This window comes from Natator depressus, chromosome 3, assembly GCF_965152275.1.
Source record: "Natator depressus isolate rNatDep1 chromosome 3, rNatDep2.hap1, whole genome shotgun sequence".
Classification (NCBI taxonomy): domain Eukaryota; kingdom Metazoa; phylum Chordata; order Testudines; family Cheloniidae; genus Natator; species Natator depressus.
In genome coordinates, this window is record NC_134236.1 from 51,633,735 (window position 1) to 51,661,660 (window position 27,926).

The 27,926-nt window shown below is 39.7% G+C and overlaps 1 protein-coding gene across 1 annotated transcript; it reads right to left on the bottom strand.

Moving 5' to 3' along the window:
• Positions 1-1,703: 1,703 nt before the first annotated feature.
• Positions 1,704-27,686, bottom strand: LGSN (lengsin, lens protein with glutamine synthetase domain). The gene is made up of 4 exons (XM_074946841.1): positions 27,466-27,686; positions 18,490-19,495; positions 5,793-5,971; positions 1,704-2,903 (listed from the first exon to the last, which is right to left on the bottom strand). The coding sequence occupies exons 1-4, from the start codon at positions 27,667-27,669 to the stop codon at positions 1,704-1,706; spliced, it is 2,589 nt and encodes an 862-aa protein (XP_074802942.1). The 5' UTR covers positions 27,670-27,686.
• Between the last annotated feature and the right edge of the window lie 240 nt (positions 27,687-27,926).

Sequence of the window (27,926 nt, forward strand, 5' to 3'; positions counted from 1 at the left end):
GCAGAAAAATGTGGTTGAACTAGAGCACATCAGAAAGTGGTGATTAGTGCCGTATAAGAGCTTGCTAAGTTCAATTTGGGGTTTAAAATAGAGGACAGCCATGATATCGAGAGACACATGAGAGGTATGCACAGGAGAGATAATACAAAGAACAAAAGTAACTCCAACCACTGCCATTTCCAGCACTTTGCTTCTCCCTCACATCATCTCCCACTCCTTGTCCTCAATCAGACTCTATTCCTCTATGTTATCACTATCTACTACCCACTGTCTCCTCTCCTTCGACTATCCTCTCTGGTTTTGACAATGCCTCTCCCTCTCTCTTCTCACAATTTCCTTTTCTTCATCCTTGGTGACTTCAACTTTCACCTTGATGTCCAGTCCCACTCTTTATCCTCTTGCCTCATTACCATCATTTCCTCATTTGATCTTCAGTCCTGGATTAGCTCCCTCTCTCAGGAAAATTGCCATTCCTTCATGGGTGGCGTGTGAATTGCCTGTTGGGGGAGGCTAGCCCCCCAGCCCCTCCCCTTCTACCCAGGGCCTCACTCCTCCCCACCCTGCTGGAGCCTAGAGTACCCTCACTGGAGCCATCGTGCCCCCCACCAGTCCCAGGCTGCCCCACGGCCCCCAGGCACAGACACCCCCAGCACCGGAGCGCCAGGTGGGTCATGTGGCCCCAGCCACCCCCAGCACTGGGCCCGCCCCTTGTCCCAGCTGCAGGCCAGCCCGCCCCAGCCAGAGCCTCAGCAGAACAGTGGGGAAGCAGGCAGGAGGTGGCCTGGGGGTGAAGTATGGGTGAGACCACCCTGTGCTGTTTGGGGAAGCTCAGGCTCCCTTGGCCTGCGATACCCACCACCCATGCATTCCTCCAATCTCATCCTTATTGAGTACTGTTTTAAACCTGCTGCCTTGTTCTTGATCCTGCTGCTCTTGTTCTTTCTACCTACCATTTCATCTCCTTTAACTCAGTCTGCTTACCCCTGCCCACTCCCCATCAATACACCTGCCCCTTCTGTAATCTCCAACCAATCAATACCCCTAATTTATACATGACTCTCAGCCCCCTTCTCCTTGCTCTCAACTTTTCCACCTCTCTGATTCAGATGTTGGTTCCTTCTACCCTACACTGTCCTCCACCCATAATGCCTTTGCTTTGCTTTTCCACCAAAATGTTTATGATTCTAGTCCTCCACTTTGGCATTCACCCAGCATCTGATTCCTTACCTCCAGCTTTCAGGCTACACTGCATACTTCTGAGGAAAATCCCATAACTCTGCAGAAGGGGAGGGAAATAGAAAAATAGAACAAGATCTTCCCTCCCTGCTATTCCTGTTTTCTTCCATCTTCCTATTACTTTTCCTTATTTTGACCATTGTCCTTTCACCTCCTCTTCTCATCTTTTCTCCAGCAGGATCATTCTTGGTTAAGGTGTTCTTAGAAATTAGAATAAAAATTAAAAGCCTCTTAGCTCTAGTTCATGAACACCAGTTCTCCAGTCTGTTGAGTCCACCCACACAGTAACATGCAGTCACCACCTACTATATTAAAAAAATGAGATGGTGGGAGAGAAAACATTAGTAAACATTTATAAATAGTTCTAATTTCCAATTATGTTTTTCTATTAATCTTGAAGCATTTACACAGCATTATTTCAGATTTAATTTTTTCTAACAATTAAGATGGGTTTTTTTTAATTGATTCTAAATAAAATATTCTAAAAATTTATTCCGTTCTGCATCCGTTTGTTCAGTTTCCAACTCATAATGTTTCATGGCAACAAAGTATCGAATAAAGGTATCACCCAGTGCTTCCCTAAGGCACAAATCTTCCTCAAGTGCAGCAAGAGCATCTTCTAGTTTCAGAGGGATTGCTGCAAATTTCAACTGAGCAGTGTTCTGGTTCTCTTCTGACACATCCTGGAAGTTAAGTTTTCTCTTTACTCCGTCCAGGCCTGCCGCAATAGTAGCAGCAAGCACCAGGTAGGGGTTTGCTGTAGCTGAACCTAGCTTGTTGTCTATCTGAGTGCCTTTTGCACTATGACATTTAATGTTAAAGGCACAGCTATTATCATTAAATGCCCATTTTGCAGTCACAAATTCTTTTGATTCCTTACCGTATTTGGAATAGCGTTTACGGCAGCTGACCGTAGGAGCCATCAGGCAGCTGAGAGCTTTGGAATGTACCAAGAGCCCTGCCAGCCAATTCTTTCCAACATCGGTAAGTGCCTGAACCCCCCAGTCAACAGAAAACAAATTCTTTTGGCCACTGAAATCCCACAGACTATGTGACAGAATCCCCGAATTGTAGAACCCGTTCTCTGTGAAAAAACTTGCAATGTAGTTGTACTTTTTTGCCACTTCTTTAGTGCCTGTTCTGAAGGTGAAGGCAGTGTCAGCGGCACCTATGCCAAACTCTGGATGAAAAGAGATCTCCATCTGTCCAGGCCAAGTGGAAGAAGAGAAGCTCTCAATGTTGGCACCAGCGTGATACATTCCTTCAATGAGTTCCTGAATGAAAGACTGGTCATAACTATTGAGTATGCTTGCTGTAGGAAAAGATATTGTCTTTGAATTTACAATCTCAGCAATGCCATAAATGCAAAATTCATAGGTGAAGGCAGAGCGCAATGACAAGCCATTGTCCTGAAGTTGTCTCAGCTGTTGTTTGGCAATGTGCCTGGGTGAGGTCAATAGAGGGGTTCCCAGTATAGTGAAGGAATCGCATATCACTCTAGCAGTTTGTTCAGTCCATGGTAGAACTCTAAATGTTGATAAATCAGGGCTCAGGAGTATGTCACAATTAAAATTGGTTGCACTTATGTGGTCCACTTCACTGTCCTTAGGATTCAGGGTCAGTTCGAGGTATCCTCTGGGCATGGACACACCATAGATTGCCTTTTCCTAAACAAGGGGAGAGTAATGGATTACTGAGTCTTTGACAGCTGAACTTTAATAATATTTTACATATATAATATAATATGCCCAAATCTTAAGTAAAGATTTCAGCATTTGGCCCATAGGACCTTTCTCCTCAAAGAATCAAAAAGTGCTCCAGAAACTATAGATTGTGTGTTGAGCACCATTATCATGTAGCTACCTCTGGAGGGTGGCAACCAGCTGGTGCATAAGTGTAAGGAGGGAAAGTGTTGAGCAAGGTTGTAGGCAAATATCTGCTATGTTTAAAAAATAATAATAATAATAATAAATAATGTCTGTGCAGAACTGACAGGACTTCAGGCCCCATTCTCCACTGTTTTACCCTTTATCTAGTCATTTACACCTGGGCAAAGCAAGTGCAAAACTGGATGTCAAAGGCTGGCTCAAGAGAATTTTCCGAACATAATACGGGCATTTTACATCCACTTTGCACAGATGTAAATGACCACACAAGGCAGTGGAGAATCTGGGGCTGGGTTCCCTTGAAACCCCATTACACTCACTTTGTCTGCCTTCAGTGACAAACAACTGCACCAGCTCTGCCATGATGTGAACTTGTTACAGGGAATATGGACTTTTCACACCTGAAGCTTAGATTTATACTTGGCTGACTTTGTTTCGGTAAAAAATAGGAAACAGCCTCAAGATGTTAAATAATTCTAACACCTCAGTGCCTTCTTTAAACATCATGCAGACAGCTGGATCAACGAATTGCTCCTTCATTTGCATAGGTGGCTCCTACTGACATGCATGGGGACAATGCATAAATCAAGTGCAGACAAGACTGATATGGGAATTATAATAACTGTATCTTTGATGAAGAACCCCCTGAAGGTATCTTAGAGCCAGATCTTCAGCTGGTGCAAATTGGTATAGTTCCACTGGAATTATACCAAGTTACATCATCTGAAAATCTAGCTTAATACTGTGCTACAGTTCTATGTTGTGGAAACCCATGCAAGGCCAATACAAATATCTTTTTGTGAACCTGTTCTTTTATTTATATATGTATATGTCTATAGAGAGAGAGAAAGCACAAGAACAAGTGAGCCTTTTTAGCAGTGTGGAAGCCAGAGAAAGTTTTTATACAGTTTGCCTGTGGGAAGGCCACAGATACTCTGGACTGAAACTAACCCTAAATTTTTAGTGAATCGTCTCCCACTGCCCTGAGAAAGGATCACTATCTAGGTGGATTGACTGACTGGAATGGAACTGCTGAGATTTCAAGACTAAAGTGAATGATACAACACTTTCTCCCCTGAAGTGGACAGAAGTTTCTTAACTTTTCCCTTTACCAAATATTAAAATTAGCTTTGATTGTAAGCAAATAATTCTTACTAAAATTACTGATTCAAGGTAGGTAAGGTAATATCTTTTATTGGACCTGGGGACTCTGTTACTGGAAGGTACAAGTCTTCAAACTACATAGAGCTCTTCTATTTCAAACTATATACATTGAGAACCATATTTTTCCTTTCTTTTTGATAACTAGATAATGTTACCACAGTAGTCACAAAATTCCCTATATAGTCCCTATACTATGTGGGGGGAGGGATAGCTCAGTGGCTTGAGCATTGGCCTGCTAAACCCAGGGTTGTGAGCTCAATCCTTGAGGGGGCCATTTAGGGATCGGGGCAAAAATTGGGGATTGGTCCTGCTTTGAGCAGGGGGTTGGACTAGATGACCTCTGAGGTCCCTTCCAACCCTGATATTCTATGATCCTATGTTATCCCATCACCTGTACGAAGCAATATGGTGATCACCATGGTAAGGTTATCTAGTTATCAAAGGCAACACATCAAAAAATTGTTGAGGGTGACCACTTTACAGCCCCATTCATAAAAAGCTACATGATTTCTCTTGAAATTTAAAAGTTTTTTCTGTTTTTAAAATGCTTGAGGATATACATGGAGGTCAGTGAATAATGTGAGTGCAACAGATAACTTTGAATAAGCTGAGATGGGCACCTGTATTGTGAGTTAATGATGAAAAAGATGGTGCTACTACCCACCACCTCTCAAAAGCATTAAACTAACTGAAAAAAGTTTATTTCTAATAACATCAAATGACATCAAGAGCAAATTGCATCTAAGTGCTAGAGTTAAAAGGTTGCAGCAAAACCTAAAAGCAAAATAATGAGAAAATGGTGTTAGCATCAAAAGATGCTTGAAATAAAAGCATTAAATTTTCTGTCACGTTGATATCTTTTTTGTGATTGTGCAGTAGAATGTGAAATATTCATAGTAATATGAGAGTGGAAATACAGCCTTAATCACCCACATTAAGGATCAGAGGAAAAAAAGCTTAAAGATCAGGATATATATGCATGCTATCAAGAGCTTCATAATTTGACTCTTATTTGACTCTTATTTCCTCTATCAGTATAGGAAATATTACTAAGCAATCATGCAACCCTATAATATTTTCTTATATGATGTGATTGTTGAAAAGAGAATACTTCATAACTGAAATGATTTTCATCTAATCATTTTTGTTTGTTTTGATATTTTCTCTTGGGTCTTGTCTTGCAATCTATTCGTGTCAAGTAAAACAGAATCTTTATAACTGTGGTAAATGTGAAAAGATAATTCCGTGGAGGGAGATTATTGGATGTGGAAAGTACTGAAATTACCATCTTAATTAGATTTGTATTTCTGCAGGGCAGAGAAATGATGCTTCAGGGTAATGAGAAAAGCCCAAATCCTTGGGAAGTACTAATCAGGATGGGGGGAGGGGAGGAATGTTTGATTTGTTGCCAGTTTAAATTGGTGCACAAATTACGAGGAAATGTATCACAGCAATAAGGGCAGGGCCATGAGACCTGATAAGAGTATGAGAGGCAGAAAAACTTACATGAAAAAAACGAGAAGGAATGCTCTTGGATCTTGACACTCCATGCAGGTCAGTTGCTTCAAATCTAACAAACTGAATATTGTCTCTGTCCATCTGTTGTTTAATGTGTTCAATAAGCGAGACCAGGCGAAGGGAAGATTGACTTCCAGGGTTGTTTACGTCAGGCTCTCTGCTGTGATCTTTAAAATAAAAAGCAGTGTTCATGTCAGACAAACTTAATAATGCTGTCATTACAAGCTGTTTCACTAAAAAGCATTAGAAGGACAAAATGTGATATAATAATAGGGTGGTCAACCCTCCAGGATTGGCCTGGAGTCTCCAGGAATTAATTAAAGATTATGTCATGTGATTAAATATCCAGAAATATGTCCAACCAAAACTGACAACGCTTGATAGAAACTTGACTTTTTTTCTTTCAACTATGAATTACCTAGTGGGAAAACAAATGGGAAGAAGGTTTGCCACTTGCGAACATTTTGGAAGAGGACAGTCTAGATAATGATGTATACTTTTGTCCTGGAGAACCAGTACAATGACTGTTATTTTCTGCAAGTGTTTTATTAATCCACTTACACGGTCTCTGTGCATAGTCCGATAGTCATGGGGGGAGCATGTGCTGCAGTAGAGAACTTCTGAGTGAGGAGCCTATTAATCTAATGGGGGAGATTTTCAATGGCACAAAGGACAGCCAGATACCTAACTCCCAATGAAAGTCAATGGAAGTTAGGTGCTTTACTTCCACTTGTGACCTTGAAAATCACCTACCTGTTGCCCTCCCCACCCCAACAATCATGCATAGGTCTGGAATTGTAGAGAGAAGACCCCAGTTGTCTTCTAACCCCTTCCAAATACAGCAGGATTCTGAGGTGGCCTGTAATCTCCCCCTCCACAGAGAGAAGGACTGTGAAGGCATGCTCTCTAGATTTGCCACCTCTCCCTGGAGATAGTACTGGGCCTCATTCTCCTCTGTTACACTTGCTCTGTGCCTTTGTAACCCTATCGAAATTCATGGTGTTATACTCATGAATAACTGGTGGAGCAGAGAATCAAGGCTAGCAGCTTACTCTGACAGATGTCCTGATCCCTGCCAACTGGCTTCCAATTCCACTCTCTAAGTTTTATTTATTACTATTATTATTGTTCTGTATTTAATTAGACTCTATAAACTGTGAACTTCATTTGGAATTAAAGTGTAACTGAGAACAGAATTTGATGCTAAGACTTCAGTAGTGTTAGAAAATAGTGTTCCTTGTCCATAGGAGAGATTTTTTGAAAGTCCAACATCACCACAGGGAGATAGAGATGGCAGCAGCCATCATGACCACAGGCTGCTCCGAGCCCTCAGATATCAGTGGATCAACCTTCAGTCAGTTTCTGATTGGAAAGCAGCAAGTATCATTATTATTTGTATTACCACAGGGCCAGGAGCCCTCACGAGGAACTAGGACCCCACTGTGCTAGGTGCTATATTACCAGACATAAGTACTGGGGGCATGTGGTGAGTAAAATTAAGAGCGAAGTGATATGTTTTATTGGGGTATTGTGGGAGAAAGGCAACCAAAAACATAGGCAGGTGGTTAAACCAAAATAAAAATGGTAGAAAAAAATAAAATAATAAGAATGAAGGGAAGGAAAAATAGTAATAAATATGTTCCATCTTTTTCCCCTCATGCTGTCTTTGTGTTTTTTGTGTATTTCAACTGTAAGCTCTTCAAGGAGGTGACTTATCTTTACTCTGACTTTTAGGAATTGTAGGGAATAAGAATATTGTAGTATCTCTTTAATTAATTTGTGACTTCTCTAACGTCAGTCAGCATGTTCGACTATTTAGGAGCTGCCAGAACCTCACTTGAACAGAAGTGTGTATATGTAGGAAGGCTTGCATGTTGTGTATCTTCAATAAAGAGTTAATCGGACCCCACATGTCATAAACATAAAGGGAAGGGTAACCACCTTTTTGTATACAGTGCTATAAAATCCCTCCTGGCCAGAGGCAAAGTCCTTTCACCTGTAAAGGGTTAAGAAGCTCAGGTAACCTGTCTGGCACCTGACCCAAAATGACCAAGGAGGGGACAAGATACTTTCAGATCTGGAGGGGGAGGAAAGGCTTTTGTCTGTCTTGTGTGATACCTTTGCCGGGAACAGATCAAGGATGCAAGCCCTCCAACTCCTGTAAAGTTAGTAAGTAATCTAGCTAGAAAATGCATTGCGTTTTCTTTGTTTTGGCTTGTGAAATTCGCTGTGCTGGAGAAAATGTGTATTCCTGTTTTTGTGTCTTTTTCTAACTTAAGGTTTTACCTAGAGGGATTCTCTATGTTTGAATCTGACTGCCTGTAAGATTATCTTCCATTCTGATCTTACAGAGTTGTTCTCTTATCTTTTTTGTTGTTGTTGTTCTTCTAATAAAGTTCTGATTTTTAAGAATCTGATTGGGTTTTTTGGGTCTTAAAAATCCAAGGGGTTTGTGCTCATCTTGTTTATTCTCAAGCCTCCCCAGGAAAAGGGGTGTAAGGGCTTGGGGGGATATTTTGGGGAAATAGGAACTCCAAGTGGTCCTTTTCCTGTTCTTTGTCTAAATCACTTGGTAGTGGCAGCATACTGTTCAAGGACAAGGCAAAATTTGTGCCTTGGGAAAGTTTTTAACCTAAGCTGGTAAGAATAAGCTTAGGGGGTCTTTCATGCGGGTCCCCACATCTGTACCTTAGAGTTCAGAGTGGGGAGGGAACCCTGACACCACATTTCTGGTTCCTTTGTACAATGTTTGTTGTGTAAAGAGCAAAAGCCACAAACAGGTACCTAGAACATTTTTGGATTCTTGATAAATAATAAAATAATTATGGAGAGGCAGTACTCTCTCCATAGTTAAGGTCATAACCAGTTTCCATTATAAACCCTATTTTATCATCCTATAATTTTGCCTTGGAACCTAGATTTTTACTGAAAATTACTAGGTTTGACTTCTGTGTGAGCATCAGCACACACCATGTGTTTATTATCGTTACTTCATATTGGGTGGTTGTAACTTAAAAAGAACATAAGAGTCCTTCTATATATGACAGCTAAAACATTCTCCTTTATCTCAAGTGGTAGAAACCCGTTTGTTTTTTGGTGTGTGGGAGTTTGTTGTTTTTTTTTGTTTTGTTTTTGTGGCTGTAGGAACAGGGCTCTAGCTCTGGCTCTATAGCTGTGCTTTTATTCCTCAGACATGGTAGGTTCTCACTAGTTAGGGTTCAAATCATAGTTCTCTTAAAAGGCTGTTTTTCCCATTTTCATGAACTAAAAAAAATCCTCTTTCTCTCATATTTTTCAGGTAAACTTTAACTGACAATTAGAATGTTTTCTGAATTTTTGGTTTAAACTCTGTAAACACTTTTTGAGATTCAGATTTTAAAATAGCTTCTGTCTGAAATCTTGTATGTCACACATAATAAACACTTGTCAAGTATAACTATGTGTTTAGTTCATCACAATGCAATACACTTAACTTTGATCCAAAATAAATATTATTCTTCCTTCTGTAATCCCAAAATATAAACACAACACAAAACCAGTCTGAAAAAGAAACAGATATACTGTACGTACACTGACATATAAAACAGCTTTAAATGCAAAGCCTCATACATATGTAATTTTACCATAAATCAACACTTAGACACTTTTCCAATTGAATATAACATAATGGAGCTCAAAAACAAGACCTAAAAGTTCTTCACCACCAATATATATTGTTTACTGATAATTATATGTAACTGAAGTTTCCCATTGACTTAAGTGGGTTTGGATCAAACCTCATATGATCAGTTTAACTTTTATTATGTCCTTTAACTATTCATTTTCTTTTTTTGAATTGCTTGGATATTGTAAATTATATGATACGTAAGAACATTGTTATTGTTTAGCCATCTTAATTGGATTTTAAATTGAAGGACTTTTTTGTTTTTGAATAATTAATAAATAATGAATAACAATAATCCTCCTTCTCCCAAAGCATATTATCTTTCTGTGTATTTTGTAAAGGAACATGTACAATTTTCACTATTCGCTATATGTAAGAAATAATAGGCATCATTTCAGTAGGCCTAGTTTGACATCAGTAACTTGCCTCATTTCTTAGTGGGCATGACTGGGAAGGTGAATGGAAGGTTAAGTTGTAAATAGGGGCTTACTAAGCAGTATGCTGGAGTCAGGATGTCTGTACTAGTTAAGATAAACAGGAATACCCGGATGCTAGGAGAACACACTGATGCTAGGGATAATGGACAAGATAAACCTGGAATGTAAAGAGCCAATCCTGAAACATGTGATGCAATGTATATTAAATGCAATATAATGTGTAAACATATATAAAGGAAGAGGTTTTCTGTGTAAGTTTGGATGTGTGGTATGTCCTATACTCACCCACGATGCTTGAGCCTGATCAACTCAGTATAGCTTTGCTGTATGCCAAATAAAGGAACCTGAGTGATAAAATCTGGAGTCGAACTGAGTTTTTCAGTTCCCAATTCAGTTTCCAATTCAAATCCATTTTGTAAAATCTATTTATGTAAATATATATGCAAATTATTCATGCCTACCATGTTCTTGGCAAATTATCAAGAAATATAATAATTAAATTAAAGGAACTTTGGATTTCCCTTGTAGATTTGATTCCTTAAAAAAGCAAATGAGTCATATTGGGCAATTTTTATGAAGCAAAACCACATTTTTTCACGTTTATAATAAAACAGTAGCATATAGAAAAGCATTCACTACTTAGTTTTTCCCTAGTCCTTGCTCAGGCAAAACTCCATCTCCTACTGAAGAGAAAACAGAGTAGGGACTTTGTAATTTGGCCTATTAAATATGCAACCCCAGCCCCCCTGCTATTGGCTTTGAATCACTACAAAATATTTCTAAGAAAAATCTACTGCCTAATCTGTTAACATCAAGAAAGACTTGCCTATCTTATCCAAATCATTAGTATTGGACATCAAGTAGGATGAAAGGATTTGAACATATCAGTTGCTCATGTGCCTAGAGTTGGTGTTGGATTTGGTTTTTTCAGTGATCAGGAAGCACCTTACCAGAAGACAATTCCCACATCCAGTGTCAGTGAGTCATTCTCTGGTTGTTCAAAGGAATTTCTATCCCATGATTGCTAATTAAACCACATAACATCTAAGTGAACAATTTATTAGCTCTTAAGTAGTTAAGTACTGGACAAATGAACAGAACAGAAGGACCACTTTACTACCTGTTGCATAGGAATATAGCAAGGATAAAGAAAAGCTGACCTAACAAATGTACTGATACTGAAAACTCTGTTGGGTCATATGGTATCATGAAAATCTGATATAAAATTAAGGACCTTTTTTCTTTACATGACCTTAAGTAGAAATATAGCTTTAGGGGAAATAAAAATAAACCATAGACCACACAGGAATTGTCATACCACTTCAGATTAGTGATTCGTCTAGTCCAGTATCCTGTCTCTGACAGTGGCCAGTACCTTCAAAGGAAGGTGTGAAAAATCTGCATGGAGGGAAATTTTCTTCCTAATACCTGTTGTTTAGAGGTTATCTTATGGTCTGAAGCATGATGGTTAATATCCCTTCCAAACTTTTGGGGGTTTTGTTTTACTTTTACTTTTTAAACCTTAGTAATCTAAATCTGGATGTTCTTATTATCCATATGAAAGTTAAATCCTGCTAAACTCTTGGCCACAATTATATCCAGTGACAATGGATTCCACAAACGAATTGTGCTTTGTGCGGGGGCAAAAAAAGTAAGTGTGCATTCTATGAAAAAAAGTATTTTCTTTTTAGTTTTAAATTTGTTGCCTCACTTTCATTAAATGTCCTTTCTCATTGTAGGTAGGGTAGATTGGGTGCTTCTATTCAAACGTCTCTATACCAGTCATTATTTTGTACACCTTTATCCCCTTGTTCCCTCTCTGAAGTAAACAGTTTCCCTGGCTTTTGAATCTCTCTTCAAATGAGACTTTTTTCCTGCCATTAGTTATTCTTATTTCCATTCTCCGAACTCCCTCTTTTCTACTATAGCCCTTTAAAATAGGGTTACCAAACAGGACCCAGATTGTAACTGAAGTAGTGTTATTGATTTGTATAATGACTGCACCCAGTTTAAATTTCTGTTTTTTTTTTTATGAGAATGGCTTTTTGATTAAATGGGAGTTTGTACAAAAATTTTCAGGGTTTTGATTGTTGAAAGCAAAACAAAAATGGTTTGAGGTTTTCAGTTTTTAAACAAATAAATTGCACTGCTCTGACACCTTGATGGGTTCTAAATTAACAACAAAATTCAGGAAAAAGTCTGAACCTCATTGTGAACAATGCAGTGAAAATCTCTGTTCCATGTGCAGCAGCAGTCAAAAATGAAAACAAAATATTAGGCGACAAAGAACGAACATATTGAAAATATTAAGTCATTATTAGAATGTATCAGCAAAAAATTCCCTGCCCCTCTCTAGCCCCCCACCCCATGGAAGGTGATAGTATCATGGAGAACCAAGAGAGTATAGCATAGTACTATATAGCGAACAAGAAGGAAGATAAGGTCCTGATCAGAGTTTTTGCTGTCTAAACTGAAAAACAGGCTCAAACCTTACAGATAGTGTGAAGGAAGAAATGTCAGAATTTGTATGCGGCCTGAACAGGAGGGACAAGGAGAAGAGCCTAAGTAACAAGGAGTATAATGGTTTTCTCAACAAAGAGGAGCTGAGTTTTGACCATGTAAGTTAAAGATGACAACAAGATATTGAGGAAGAGATGTCAGAGAAACGGGCTAAGATATAGATTGGTTGAAGGGAGACATGTTAGCGATCCAACAGTAGGATTTCTAAATCATCAACACAGGGAAGCCATGTGAACAGATCAGATGACACAGGATGGAGAGAGAAGAAGAGTTGGCCAAGAACATAGTCCTGAGGAACCCCCACAGTAAGAAGGAGATACGCTAAAGCAATGGCAAGAGAGCTAGGTCATATAAAGTCTCCGGAACAACCTCTCTGTGGCTGCCCAAGCATGCATGGCAGAACCATTATCATCAGTGCTTTTCAAGCTGTATATGAACGCAGGGCTGGGCAGGAATTTTGTAACCAACAGCAAGCTCCAGCTTTAATTGAAGTCAATGGCATAACTCCTTAACATCAACGGGAGTAAGTCCTAGATGCTGAATACTTTTCATACTTCAATCCTTAATTTAAATACTAGATAGGGTTTGTGAGTGATTTGTTACTGAGTTTCATACATAGTAATAAATGACTTAATATAAGGTCATTTACTAAGGGAGAAAAAACACTTGCAGAACTGACAGACTCCATACTTTAATAATTCATGTATTCAGTCATCCATTTTACATAATTTTCATTGAAATGAGAACTTAGCAGAGGAACTTTTAGTAAATTTAAGCATTTTTAAATTTCTTAGGCTACTATTTTTAGGCATTTTACATAATTGTCTGAAGGGCTCAATCCTCCTTTCCTTGTACACCCCAAATTCCCACTGAAGTAAGTGGGTTTTTAAGAATGCATGGAATTGATCTGAAGAATAGCACTCTGTTCCTTTAAGAATGTCCCAAATTGCTAACAATTGGGTATTGGTCACACACACAGTACCACATTCTCATTGGCGTGTCTGTAAAGGCACAGTATGGTCAAGAAACCTGGTCCTGTTAATTGGGACCTGTGCACTAACTGCCCAGTTCTACAGATCCAGTCCCACAGTCTGCAATCATGCAAAATATCACTGACTTGAATGAGATTTTGGCCTGACTGAGGACTATGTGGGAAGTTTGGTATATAGGGCTAAAGCCTGCTCCTAGCACACTATCCACCTAAAACAGGCTGCATGGTGGAGAGGTCCATGGTGACCAGAAGGATGGGATTCTCTCTCAAGCTGTCATACCTCTCAACAGCGCCATTTTCAGGGGACTGGCCTGCTTTGGTCCACCTGTCCTGGTTGAAGTTGAACTTTTCCAACATTTAGTGACACTAACAGCTGTACACACATTACAAACTGTGCACACTGTTGGCAGGGGCAGAGCTAGGGAGGGCATAGGCTTCAGCAGCTCCTGGGTATGCTTACTGACTACAGGGGAGCTCAGGGATAGTGAGTGACACAGCATCTGGGAAGGCCAGGCTGCAAAGTGGGGCCTTAGTGTGGCACAGATTTGATGGGTGAGGTGCTGAGGCCATCGGCTGCAGCAGGTCAGTGGCCAGTTGTGTCCTGCTTTAGCCACTTGAAATGTTGATATGTGTGTATCTGAGATCAATGGGAGTGTTGCTCAGATAAGGATTGAAAAAGTGAGTAAGGACTTCCATAAGTTGTCCTTATTAATAAACATTTTAAAGTGAGACAAGTGAAAGGAAGTGGTCATATTACATTCCAGACTGCTATTGCCTATTGACTGGTTTTATATTATAATGTATACACTAAATAAATTTCATCTCTTCAGTGTCAGAGGCCTCTCTTTCTACCTATCTCCCTAGCGTCTCTGAAAAGCCTAGGAGGCTTTTGATTACTAATGTCTAGCTTGGAGTGAACTCTATTTGCATAAGTGCATGCTATTATCATATATAAGTGATTATGCAAATGTATAAACTTATGTAAATGAAAATGTTTGCATAATTACAAGCACTTGACACCTTCCATGTTTCTACGGTGATGCACTGTTTTCAAGAAGCTGTAGTTTCAGATCTGGTCTAACTGACAATACCCAAGGAATAATTTCTCTAGCTGGCTGAAACATCTTGCTTCATTTTCTAGGTCAAAGTATTTTTTCCATATAATTGACTGTGAATTTGAGTACTCTTCTGTTGTCTCAGTTCTGATTTTTTTTCTGTGCGGTGGGGGGAAGGGGGGTCGATGATGAATGTGTGCAGGACAATAACTGTGAGGGGGAGAAATACAGTGGCTGGCTGTATTATGCAATTTGCAAAAATCTTAAAGGGAAGGATGAGTAGACTAGTTATTTTTAGAGGGTTGTTAGGGCTTGGCTACCACTTGCAAGTTAGAGCGCATTAAAGCAGCCCCGGGCGCCCTAACTCCTGAGGTGTCCACACTGGCAAGGCACGTAGAGCGCCTGGACTCTGTAGCTGGAGCACTCCTGGTAATCCACCTCCACGAGAAGCATAAAGCTTGCTACACCCCGGCTGAAACGCCCTGGCGTCAGTGTGGACGAGGTGTTGCATTACTGCACTGTGATTGGCCTCCAGAAACATCCCATAATCCCCTGAAGTCAAGTGGCCACTCTTCTCATTGTTTTGAAATCGTCTGCAGGCATGCGGATATCCCCTTTCAAAGCTCCTTTTCTGACAGATGGCATGCTTACCTGCTCCAGGACAAAGCAAACCATTAGTGTAGAAAGCTGCTGTTGTGAGTGTGTGTGTGGGCAGAGGGGATCTGCTGTTGTCTGAACTTACAAGACAGCATGCTGACACACTCTCTGCCCCCCAAATCACACTGTCTCTCCTCCCACATACACACAACACACTCCCTGTCACACTCCACCCCCCGCCATTTGAAAAGCATGTTGCAGCCACTTGCACACTGGGGTAGCTACCACAATGCACTGCTCCTTGTGGTGTTGCAAGAGCTGCTAATGTGGCCACGCCAGTGCGCGTGCAGCTGCCAGTGTAAACACATGGCAGCGTTTTCCCTGCTGCGGTCTCCGAAGGCTTGTTTAACTCCCAGCGCTCTACAAGTGCAAGTGTAGCCAAGCCCTTAGTGAAGTGACTAGTGTGGATGTATCTCATTCCTCTCTACTGAATGGAATAAGAATTTTGATTGCCGAAGGAGGTTCTCCTTTATTCAAGTGATAGAACCCTCTGCTTTTAGAACAGTAAGATCTGAGTTCTATCCTTGCTCTTTTCATGAAGTTCTGAAGTGTGTTGTGTCCAGCATAGTAACAAATCAGTTCCTAGAAGGCAAGGGATATGTTATAGTATTTAAATTATCTAACATATTTGACTCCACATTAAAAAGTTAGAGGTGGATAGAAGACACAATTTGGTTCCATATCTAGATTTTGGCACCCCAAACTTTGGGAAGGTTTTGGAAGAAAGCTTTTGATTTGACCCACTTTAAGCATATGAAGCATTTGCAAAATATGGATTTGAATAAGGGTTTGCATTTCAAGACAACCCTCCTCCCCCTCTAATTTGTGTTCATTTCTGAGGTTTTGGCTCAGGCTGTTAGCTAAATAAAATCAAAATGAATAATTTAATTATAAAATAAAACATTTTGGGATAAATCTAATACTCTTTAAACTAACAATGCTCCTGCTGGTGCCAGTAGAATATTGGTTAGGAACTGAGTAAAGACTGCAGGATTTAGTCTGTTATGAATACGTTGTGAGAGTAGGTCAACTGCAATATTTTGACAGGTTTCAGAGTAACAGCCGTGTTAGTCTGTATTCGCAAAAAGAAAAGGAGTACTTGTGGCACCTTAGAGACTAACCAATTTATTTGAGCATGAGCTTTCGTGAGCTACAGCTCACTTCATCGGATGCATACTGTGGAAACTGCAGAAGACATTATATATATAATGTCTGTGTATATAACGTCTTCTGCAGTTTCCACAGTATGCATCCGATGAAGTGAGCTGTAGCTCACGAAAGCTCATGCTCAAATAAATTGGTTAGTCTCTAAGGTGCCACAAATACTCCTTTTCTTTTTGCAATATTTTGGATTTCGTTTAACTCTTTCTGGTATTGTAAAACTTTTCTCCCTTAATTTAAGCTGCAGTTTTTCAGTGAAAATCAAATTTCAAACTACATATTTCTAACTAAATGAAAACCATTGTTATGCTTATGTTTTAAGTAAGTCTTACCCTATCTCTGGGACAGCAGTATCAGTGCAAATGTACAAAAAATATGCAGGAACTTTGAACTTCTGCTTCACCAAAGGCAAATGAAACCTGGGTTCACAAGAGTTCTGAATTGTGTTTTTAAATCCAGGTGAGTTCTACATTTGGCAAAACAAGCTCTCCCTTTCCTTATAGCTTCCTTACCTAGGTTTTGAACTATAATTCGCATAATGGTCAATGATGCAGCTGAGACAAGGTGGGTGAGGTAATATGTTTTATTGGACAAGCTTGCAATCTTACATAGAGTTGTTCTTCAGACCTGATCTGCGTAAGCTCAAAAGCTTGTCTCTCTCTGACCAACAGAAGTTGGTCCAAGATAAGATATTACCTCCCACACCTTGTTTATCTAATATCCTGGGACCAATGCACCTACAACAACATTGCATACAATGATGCAGTTGGAGTTTAAAACAGCACATATTTATGAAGCAAAAAGGACTATGGAATGCTGAAGAAATTATTCCTATTCTCATTTTGCAATTTAGGAATTGGCTTTATGAACTAAGGGGAAAATAGTGGCAATCTGAAGGATTTGGTAATGAATTCCACTGGCCTTTCATTAATGCAAATATGTAAAATAATCTAGAAGGGAAAGAGGAAATAGTCTACGCAGAAAAAATCCGCTTGGCTGTCTACTGATCTCATACATTAAACATGATCACAGTGAAAGCTGGCCGCAGTATGTATTTTCATTGTTCTATACTTCTGAAGCATCCTCTCTTTAAAAGATTACCTTTTAGGATTTAATTCACTCAATTAAGAATAGCAGCACACAAGTATTTATGCATCCACATGTCCTGCTCAAAACTTAAGTTGGGTGATTACAAAAATTCTTCCTGTGGCTTGAATTGTTTGGCATCTGCAAACTTGCCTGTTTGTCAGAGCATCTTTAGCAAATCCTCTACACCTCAAAAAGCAGATTTTTTAAGATGTTAGGTAGGTTTACAATGAGTCACATGATACTAAATCATGGATCTAGTTATATCAACTATTGGCAAGGGTAATAATGTTTTCTAACATGGTTAAAAGTATATCATAGATGGAAATTATTTGCCCTGTCTTATAAGCTAGTAAAGCGATCTGAGTATCATCCTCCTACATTCTTATTAGCCTGTGACCTAACAGTGCCCACTAACAATATTGTTTGTGCTGTTGACCACTTCCCAGCATAACAACTAACCTGCTCAAACTCATTATAGCTAATAATAACTTTCCGTTTACTGATCCTGCTAGCCCAGTAGTTTAATTTTTATTACTTCGAAGAAACCACAGTCTGTTAGTAGCAATTAATTGGCTTTACAAACACACTTTCCAAATTGTCTTATTGAACAGCATGAAGATATGTGTACGCTCTCTGTTTAATTTGCTTTTCTTACACTATTCTTCCTATTAGATGTTTTGGCATTCCAGTCCTCTTAGGACTAATAATTGAAAACATCATCCCTACATGGAAGCAATTTTCACTGCTGGAAATATTAACAAAAAGGAAATTTCAAGAAACTCAGAAGATTTCAAGGCTTTCCAGTGACTAGCAGACCTATGGAAAATGTTGCCTATGTCCAGTGTAAATGAGAAAATATTTCAATTTTTAGTGAACAAGACATGACCACTTGTGCATAGCAGTTTCTGGCAGGCAGTTAGGCTTTGTAAGCACCTTGCTATAGAAGAAGCAGGCTGGAAGTACTGTAAAACTTTTGATCAAGTCCAGTCACATGTACAGTAACTGCTATTGCCAATTGTCTAACATGAATGCTGACAAGAGATTTAGGGTTTTTCTAAACAATTTAACTGTGTTCTTGAGTGGTACAGTAGGTGATAGTTTAACGTCTTACCAGTCTGGTCAGGAGAAGGGTCGAATTTAATTCCTGGCGTGCTGCCTGTGTTTTTATAAGCTGGTGGTTGCCTCCTACTGGGATGCTCCATGTTGGTGCCTTCTGATTGTTGCTGATCAGACCCAGCAGAGCTGTGAACCAAGAGGGGCTTGTTTGGCAGCCCTGCTACATAATTGTCTATACAGTGGAGCTTTCGATTCTCCCCTCCAAAATTAAGAGAAAGAGACTCAAAGGATCTACCCTGTTTGTCAACTGCTTTTTCATTGGGTTTTTGCAGACGTATATGGGAAGAAGTTCTGCTCTGCTTGCCAGTGTATTTGGCCCTGTTACCAAGCAGAGGATTGCTTCTGAGTAGGTTTTTCAGCTCTTGCAATGTTTGTTTGGAAACTCGAGACCCCAGCATGAAAGATGCTTCAGTGCTTTTTTCCTGGGTTGCTAAATTATTACCTTTATTCTCTTTCTCTGTTGCATCCTCCTCTTCATCTTCTGTTCCCCCACATTTGTCCTCATTACTTGCTGTCTCTGTCACCCCAGATTTATCTTCTGTGCTTGCTATATCTGAACCCCCACATTTTTCTTCTTTGCTTTCAGGCTCCGTTCCCAAAGGCTGATTCCCTTTGCTTGATGTCTGTATTCCCTCAGGTGTCTCCACCTCTCTTTGTACCACTCTTCTCCCACCTTCATCATCTTTGTGGACTTCTGTTTTCCTCAATATGTTGTCTTTCACAGTGACGTCTATAGGGAAGCTCCCATTTCCGCCCCCCTTTTCATCTTGTGTGTTAGGGAAATTAGATGGTTTTTGAAGGGATGGACTTGCAGGTAGTTCTACATGACCAGTTGCTCTTTGCAGATAAGAATGATCTGGGGTGTTTGTAGGGCGGGAGATCTCCATTTTCTCACATTCTAATGGGAGAATGTATTTTGCAGTGACTTTGACTCCTCTTGTCCTTTTTAAACCACATATACTGCCGCCATCCGCTTCATCATAGTCATTTCCAACTGTGTTCTGTAATCATCAACAAAATATACAGCCAAATAATATGCATGAATGAAACAAGGGTAGAGTAACACAAGACAGGAAGTAACACCAACAGCTGCATTTTATTATCACATGGGACTTCTGTTATTTCTTGCTGAAAAGGAGTTCTATGGGGGAAATTACTTATAATTTCCGTATAATTTTCATATAATTCAGCTTCTCTGAAGATATCCTCTAGAAGGATTCTCATTTGGGGGTTTTAGCTCCTTTAGAGCAAGACTGGTTCAGATCCCTATTCTTCAGGTATTTTGACCATTGAGGGCAGGTTTAACAGGGTACAGTGCAAGCTGGATTCCCTGCTGCCTAGTATGTGCCACCCCTTGCCAAGCATAAATGTCCTTTAAATGTGAACAAAATGTGTTTTTAATACAGCCAAATGCTAAATTAATACATCTAGGAACAATGAATGCAGACCATAACTACAGAATGGGGAACTGTATCTGGGAAAGAATTGACTTTGAAAAGGATTTAGGAGTCAAACCGGACAAGTAACTGAACATGAGCTCCCGGTGTGATGCTGTGGCAAATGGGCAAATGTGATCCCTGGATATGTATATTCAGGGGAGTAGAGAGGTGATTTTACCTCTGTATATGGCATTGGTGAGATCAATTTGGGAATACTGTACAATTCTGGTGTCCTCATTTTAAAAAAGATGTGGAAAAACTGGAGTGGGTTCAGAAAAGAGCCCCCCAAATTATTTGAGGGCTGGAGAAAATAACTTGCAGTGACAGACTTAAAAAACTCAACCTGTTTAGTTTATTGAAAAGAAGATTGAAAGGTGACTAGATTAGTGTGTGAGTAACTGCAAAGGGAGAAAATACCACGTTTAAAGGGCTCTTTAATCTGGCTGAGAAAAGCATAACAATTACCAGTGGCTTGAAGCTAAAGCCAGACAAATTCAAATTGGAAATAAGGCATACATTTTTAAGGGTGACCAACCACTGGAACAAACTACCAAGGGAAGTGATCCATCTCTTGATGTCTTCAAATCAGGAGTGGGTGCCCTTCTGGAGAATATGCCTTAGCCAAATACAAGTTATGATACTGGGCTCAATACAGAGGTAATTAGGTGCAATTTAATAACCTATGACATATAGGAGGTCAGACTAGATGAAATAATAGTCCCTTCTGGCCTTAAATTCTATGAAATCTATGTTCTGTTCAGTTTCTCCTACTTAGCACGGGCAAATCACCCAGAATGAAACACAAATTTGAAATGATCAAAAATGTGCCTCAGGGAAAGACAAAAAAAGGTGTGAGAGAAAAGCCTCATGAAAAGTAACCTTATCAACGGGAGGAGTGAGAATCCTGCAAGATGATAACTTCAAAGAAACAGAATTACCAGGCATATAATTTTCCCTTCTCTAAAGATGCCATCTGGGGAGCAAGAAACTTAGGGATGTCCTAGCAGAAAATGAGGGTAAAGCCGTAACGAGCAGTAATAACAAAGTTAAAGCCAACAGTTCAAACAGCTAGCTTGCTTTTTTTAAATAGCATTAACAATATATAGAGGATTTTACACATGCAGCACCACACATGACATTCAAGTCTGCAGAAATACATAGCATTCAGTGGGGGGGAAGCCGGCTGGAAATTAGGAACATCCCAAAATAAAACTACACTATTATAACAAACAACAACAAATATGACACAATAGCAACTTTTACTTTAAATGTATATATGGGACTAAATGACTTAGCCAAGGTCCCCTTGGTTTGCTTGAATCAGCCTTGAATGTATAGATAAAAAGCTACTGGGAAATCATTAAATGTTCTGAGTTTGAGTTTTATCAATATACTGAAGACATTCAGATCTATGCCATCAAACTCTCCAAATTTATATTCTGCACTTTCATTGTTTTCTGTGGTGTCTGAAAGAAATAGGGGGCTGGACGAAAGCAAATTGGATACTAGTCTAGATAAGACAAACAAGTTGTTTATTGGCAGATGGAAACATTTAGAACAATAGACAGTGGTGTCTGTAGCTCATATTGTCAGTAACATTTGCCCATCTTCTGCCAACATGATTAATGGCTTGCTTTTATCTAGGATCCCTCACTACTCTTTGATTAGCAGTGATGGCCCATTGTACCTTTGTCCAGCACTGTCTGGCCAAGAGGTGTGACTTGTCCTCTCCTAAAACAGACCTCCTAATAGTCTTTCAAACCTCTCTCCTCCTCACTTTAGACTACCATAGTGTGCTCTATTTAGTACGACCTATAAATGCCACCCTGAAGCTTCTGCTACTATAGTATACAGCTGGCTGTCAACCTTCTAAGTAGGACAAGCCACTAGAAGCACATAACACCTGTGCTCAGATCTCTACACTGGCTTCCTTATGATGTCCAGGTGCAATTAAAAGTCTTTAGTGGGAGCATTCAGCACAGAAGTTTTGCTTACCTGAATTTTCATTTAAAATATACTGTTCTCCTTTAATGCATCTGTCTGTCAAAAAGTTACTATATTTTTTGCTCGTTTGACCCCCAATAATAAACAGGCCCAGTTCTTAGAGCTGTGCCAACATTGCAGCTGCTGGAATAAGGAAGCAAACTAAAAAGCCACATACATTTAAACTTCCCCATTAGCGATAGAGGAAATTGACTGGGGAATATGAGGGGCAATGTTTGCCAAATGGGAAAAGGCACAAAATCAATAGGAAATAAAAAGATGTTTTCCAACTTTCTAAGGGGATTCTACGAATAGAAAAATTTTCTTTGAAACAAAAAAGAGAAAAGAGATCAAGCTAAGAAATGTTCTTGACATGACTGTATTTTTAAAGAATTTACTGAAACGTTAGACCCTCTTTCCCTGGCAGAGCCTGACATCATAAAAATATAATCTTTTCTAAGTGATTTCTTTTTTTAAATCAGCCTTTAAAATTCCTTTGTTTTCTGAATAATTTGAAACTGTTAACTTATTCATAACAACATCTGTATTTCTCTTCTGTGCTTCCTAATGCAGTCCTATACTGTTCAAGGCTGTCCATTTCAAAAAACTTTAATCTACTCTTGGATATGTCAGCTGAAGCAGAATTCAATTCTAGCATGATGTCCACAGTACTGATCTCTGAAAAGTATATAAATTGAATGTAACTATGGTAGTGATGCTGACAGCAATCAGGAGATCTGACCATGTACTTTCAGTTCTGTATGACAACCACATTTGTGTTTGCTAGACATAATAGGATCACTTCAGATCAAATATACAATATGAGAAAACCATCCATCCACAGTAATGCATTCTAAACATTTTCATAAACACAAGTTATAATCCGTACTGCAAGGAATAACCCCCTCCAATTAATAGATATGAGGGAAATTGCTGGCTACATATATTTCTACTAACAGAAAGGTCCCAATGCAAGATCTAAGATCTTACAGATCTGGGGACTGTGTCAAGGATTTTTATTCCATAAAAGAAACTGGGACCTTGGGACAGATATTTACCAGTCTTTGAAGGGAAACTGTACCCAGTTCCCTCAAAGCGGCACACCTTTTTAAAAAAAAAACACCCCACTCACAGGGTGAAATTTTCTATGATGCTGAGAACACAAGACCTAGCACTATTCAGGTCTCTAACATGAGGCTCCAGGGGTACCTTCTCTTGTCCCTTTGCACTGGGATGAATGTCACCCCCTATGAATAAACTCAAAGATATATGTATATCCATCTATCTATACATAAAATATGGAAGTTCATTTGGAAAGATTTTTAAACTTTAGATTTCTGCAATGAAATAAATGGACCTATTTTTCTTTCCATGTCCTAATGCAGCATTCTCTCATATTAAAAATTGAAATGTTCATTTGTATTTATGACTCTAGGGCTATGAGAGAGTTTAGCTGCCCAGGGAAAAGCTATACTCCATCTACATGAGACCAAATTCCAGACCAGGTCATGTCTACCCTAAAGATTGGCCCCAATTACAGCTTTTGGTATAGCTGCACCTCTGCAACCCCTAGTGAATAGTTGATACTGACACTGGTAGCACTTACTCCAGTTTCAAGCAGGGATAACCTTCATCAGTGTAAACAGGACCTTTGCCCATCTACGCTATAGGTTTCCTCCAGTGCAGTTATTCTATTGTCTGGATATCAATGGCTGCAATCAAGGCTAAATCTTCAGTGCAAATCCCCAATTGCTACCCTCAAATAGGTACATTGCGGCATACTTGTAGGGTAGCATCTGAATATCTAGCATTCTCCTGTGCTGCCTTTCATTGCTCCTGTTGCAGGAACATATAGGAAGTGGTGATGAGTGCAGAAAGTGTCATCAAATACAATTTTTGACATTAGAGCATGTGAAATTGCCACCTCTACTCTGGGCAGTCCAATTGCATGCCAGTTCTAGCATACCATCAAGCTCCAACAACTGACACACACTTTATGCTATGCAGTAAGGTAAGGCACTTAAATCGGAAGAAAATTTTCTTAATCAACGTAAGTTATTCTTTAAACATTATAAAAGCTCTGAAATAGGGATTAACTGTACTATAATATACAGCACTGCAAAAAAGGCAATCCACAAACTGCATCCATCAGTCTGAAAACATTTGAAAGTGAAGAGTATTGCCTTTTGGGGTGGGAATGAGGGGGAGACACCAACTGCTGAGAATTGTATTGTGTTAGGCAGGTGAAAATTCAAGTAAATTCTTGAACTTTTGCCCTAAGAAACATCTACAGCAGTTTAATAATATGTCTGCAATTTTATACAAGACGGATTTAATGGCTGGGACGAAGGAAGCTTGTATTTTTCTCCTGCTTTCCGTTTACTTTGTGACCTGATGTAAGTCTCTTAGTCAACCATAGGATTTATATAAAATTCCATCAAAATGCATTGGCAATTATATATATATATATATATATATATATATATATATATATATATATATATATATATATATATATATATATATATATAAGCTTATACTGTGGCATTTGAGAGGAAGAAGGTGGGGAGGGAAAATAAAGTAGTTTAAGAAGATTCCCCAGCAGTTATGGATGAACAATTGTAAAAGGGTCCTTGTCATAAATATAAAGGGAAGGGTAACCACCTTTCTGTATACAGTGCTATAAAATTCTTCCTGACCAGAGGCAAAATCCTTTTACCTGTAAAGGGTTAAGAAGCTCAGGTAACCTGTCTGGCACCTGACCCAAAATGACCAAGTAGGGGACAAGATACTTTCAAATTTGGAGGGCAGGGGAGAAGGCTTTTGTCTGTCTGTCTGTGTGATACCTTTGCCGGGAACAGATCAAGGATGCAAGCCCTTCAGCTCCTGTAAAGTTAGTAAGAAATCTAGCTAGAAAATGCGTTACGTTTTTCTTTGTTTTGGCTTGTCAATTCACTGTGCTGGAGGGAATGTGTATTCCTGTTTTTATGTCTTTTTGTAACTTAAGGTTTTGCCCAGAGGGATTCTCTGTGTTTTGAATCTGACTGCCTGTAAGATTATCTTCCATTCTGATCTTACAGAGTTGTTCTCTTATCTTTTTTGTTGTTGTTGTTCTAATAAAGTTCTGATATTTAAAAATCTGATTGGGTTTTTTGGGTCTTAAAAATCCAATGGGTTTGTGCTCATCTTGTTTATCTCAAGCCTCCCCAGGAAAAGGGGTGTAAGGGCTTGGGGGATATTTTGGGGAAACAGGAACTCCAAATGGTCCTTTCCCTGTTCTTTGCCTAAAACACTTGGTGGTGGCAGCGTTTTACATAATCCAAGGGCAAGGACTTTGTGCCTTGGGGAAGTTTTAACCTAAGCTGGTAGAAATAAGCTTAGGGGGTCTTTCATGCATGTCCCCACATCTGTACCCTAGAGTTCAGAGTGGGGAAGAAACCCTGACAGTCCTGTATCATGGTGAAAGGGGACAGTGGCAATGGTGTAGCTCTAGCAGGCATCATCGTATGTCTAATTAACAGGGGTAATCTAATTCACCTTCTACTGGACTATCCACAACAACAACAAAGTTGCAAACCCACCACTAGCATATACTTGGTCAAGTGCACTTTTGACCAACTCCAGTTTGTCTCAGTCACTCTTGGTCCCTCTTTTTTTCCATATAATGAAATTGGGATCTGATGGGGGATCCAGAGTTCTGTCGTGACCACCCCAGTCAGGAAAGAGTTAAATAGCTCTGCTGGGCATAATCAGCCCCAGCCTGGTGCAGCTGTAAGGCCTGTCAAATGTGGAGAGGAACATCTCCTTAAAAGGGAGGATCCAACCCCAGTGGAGGGTGGCATTCAGAGGGAAGCAGAGCTAGAACTCCTTGGCCTCACAGAGCAGGGGCTAATTACCCATATAGTTGCTGAAGAGCTGCTGCCACCTGGACCCTCTTGAGAGGTGGAGAGACCACTTTTGCTTTGCTTTGTTTTTCATTAGCGCCCAAGACGCCCAGCCTGAGCCTCTCAGACACTCGGGGGGTTAGAAACCAGCCCCCTTCACAGAGACGATTTACCTTTTTGCTCTCCAAGGTACAGTGGGATGAACCCAGACTGTGGGCTGCAGGATTATTTTGTTTGCCTTTTCTTTTATTTCAGACTGCAGTCACACCCATGAGGGGGGAAACACATCCCTAAGACTTGCAGCTGAAAGACTGCACTCCAACTCAGTGCCACAGTGACACCTAGAGCCAGAGAGGGTCATTGGGGATGAGAGGGAGGCCACCCTCATACCAAGGGGATGCACTAGCGGTATCACCTTGTACACCAGGACTGTTACTTTACTTCATGTGGAAAGGCCTGGCAATTAATGTAATTCACATCTTCAGTCTGTTTATTTTCACATACCTCATTGCCATAGTCTTACTCCCATACTAAGGCTTCGCATTAAACATGCAATTATCAGATTAGCTTTTGAAGGCTTTTAATTCTGAAACTGCTCCCATGCAGCAGGCTTGTCCTTGTAAAGCTGGTAGCAGTGCACGATTTCTTGCAAGCACTTCCATTTGCATATTGCCACCTACACCATGAGGAAAGTGCTCTGTGGTGATATGAGTTCCAAATGAAGGACCCAATCCTGCCTTACCAGTGGTTTTTACACCAGTATAATGTTGTTGTGCTACAGTTACTTCCAACTTACTCTGGTGTAAGTGAGAGCCAAACCAGTCTCCAAGTCTAGCATCAATATCTGGTTCATCCTCCGTGTGGAAGACAGGGGGATGGACTTAATGATCTAATAGTTCTTTCTATCTAACTTCTATGACTCATTTAATATATGGGCACAGAGAAGGTCAGTGACTCAGACAAGGTGCATCTCTGACAATATTGAGTATCTGATAAGAGTCCAGCAGCCATGGGAAGGCTGGATCCACCATGACATCCAAGCCACTTTAACTGTTTCTCAATATCTTACTGAAACGCAACTTTTTTCACATTTTCATAATAAGATTTCCTATAATCTATTCAAAATAACATGTAATATATATATATTGCTCCCCTGAAAGCACATACTGCAGTTCCTGGGTCAGATTCTGCTTTCAAATACACCCGTATAAATCCTGAGCGACTCCACTGATGTCAACAGAAGTTCTCCAGATTATCATGGATGTAACTCAGGTCAGTTCTTGGCCCAGGACATGTAGTAACTCCATGACATCAGTGGTGTCACTCTGGATTTACACGTGTAAATGGGATAAGAATTTGGCCCTCTGATTCAGGGGCTTCTGATAAAGAATGGAAGATCACAGATGCTAGAATAAACAGACCGAATTTCAAAAAGCAAGTTTGGGGGGGGTTATTGCCTGGTACTAGAGACTCTGTTCCCTCTCCCTGTGTCTCTCTGACCCATTGTTAATTCAGAACACAACATGTCCCTTGTGTATAGATCAAAAGCTTTGCACTAAAAGTAGGATGAGATGTTGTTCCACTCACAGCTCTTGAAAACCAGAAAAAAGAAAATATTTTGTATCGACAGGTCTGCGTGGAAACCATTCACAATCAATGTCTTACCTGATGAGTGAGCTCTTCCTCCTTGTCCATCTCCAGCACATTCTGGTTCAAGTCACCATGAGAAACGGTAATTGCCTTGTAATAAAATTGCACCCAGTATTTATAGGTGCAGCTACAATAAAGGTTAGTTTGAACAGAATTTCTATAAGGTTCTTTTCCCAGAAATCCAGGGCAGATGATGAAAGATAAAAAGCAAACCTTCATGTGTCATGGCAATTTTCTGGAATAGTGTTAAAGTAGTAAACTGACAAATGCACATTTCTAGCTGACTGCCTGAAAACAAAAGAGAACTGAGCATAAAACTGTTTTGCTCAACTTTTTTTCCCCACAAAAGGTTTTTGTTATGCAATGAACCATTTTTATTCTGGAATAGAATCTATTGTTAGACTCCTTAGAGGTAAAACCTTTATTGGGCATTATAACAACAATATGTTGTTGAGGCACATAGACAGAAATTTGAA

Bases quoted from the DNA above. Each gene is read 5' to 3' on its own strand.
- LGSN (XM_074946841.1), bottom strand. From the start codon at position 27,669: ATGAAGGTTTGCTTTTTATCTTTCATCATCTGCCCTGGATTTCTGGGA. The intron at 19,496-27,465 runs GTAAGACATTGA...TGATGATTACAG, and splicing joins AGGAAGAGCTCACTCATCAG to AACACAGTTGGAAATGACTA. The intron at 2,904-5,792 runs GTAAGTTTTTCT...CCCCTTGTTTAG, and splicing joins TTCCTTCTCGTTTTTTTCAT to GAAAAGGCAATCTATGGTGT.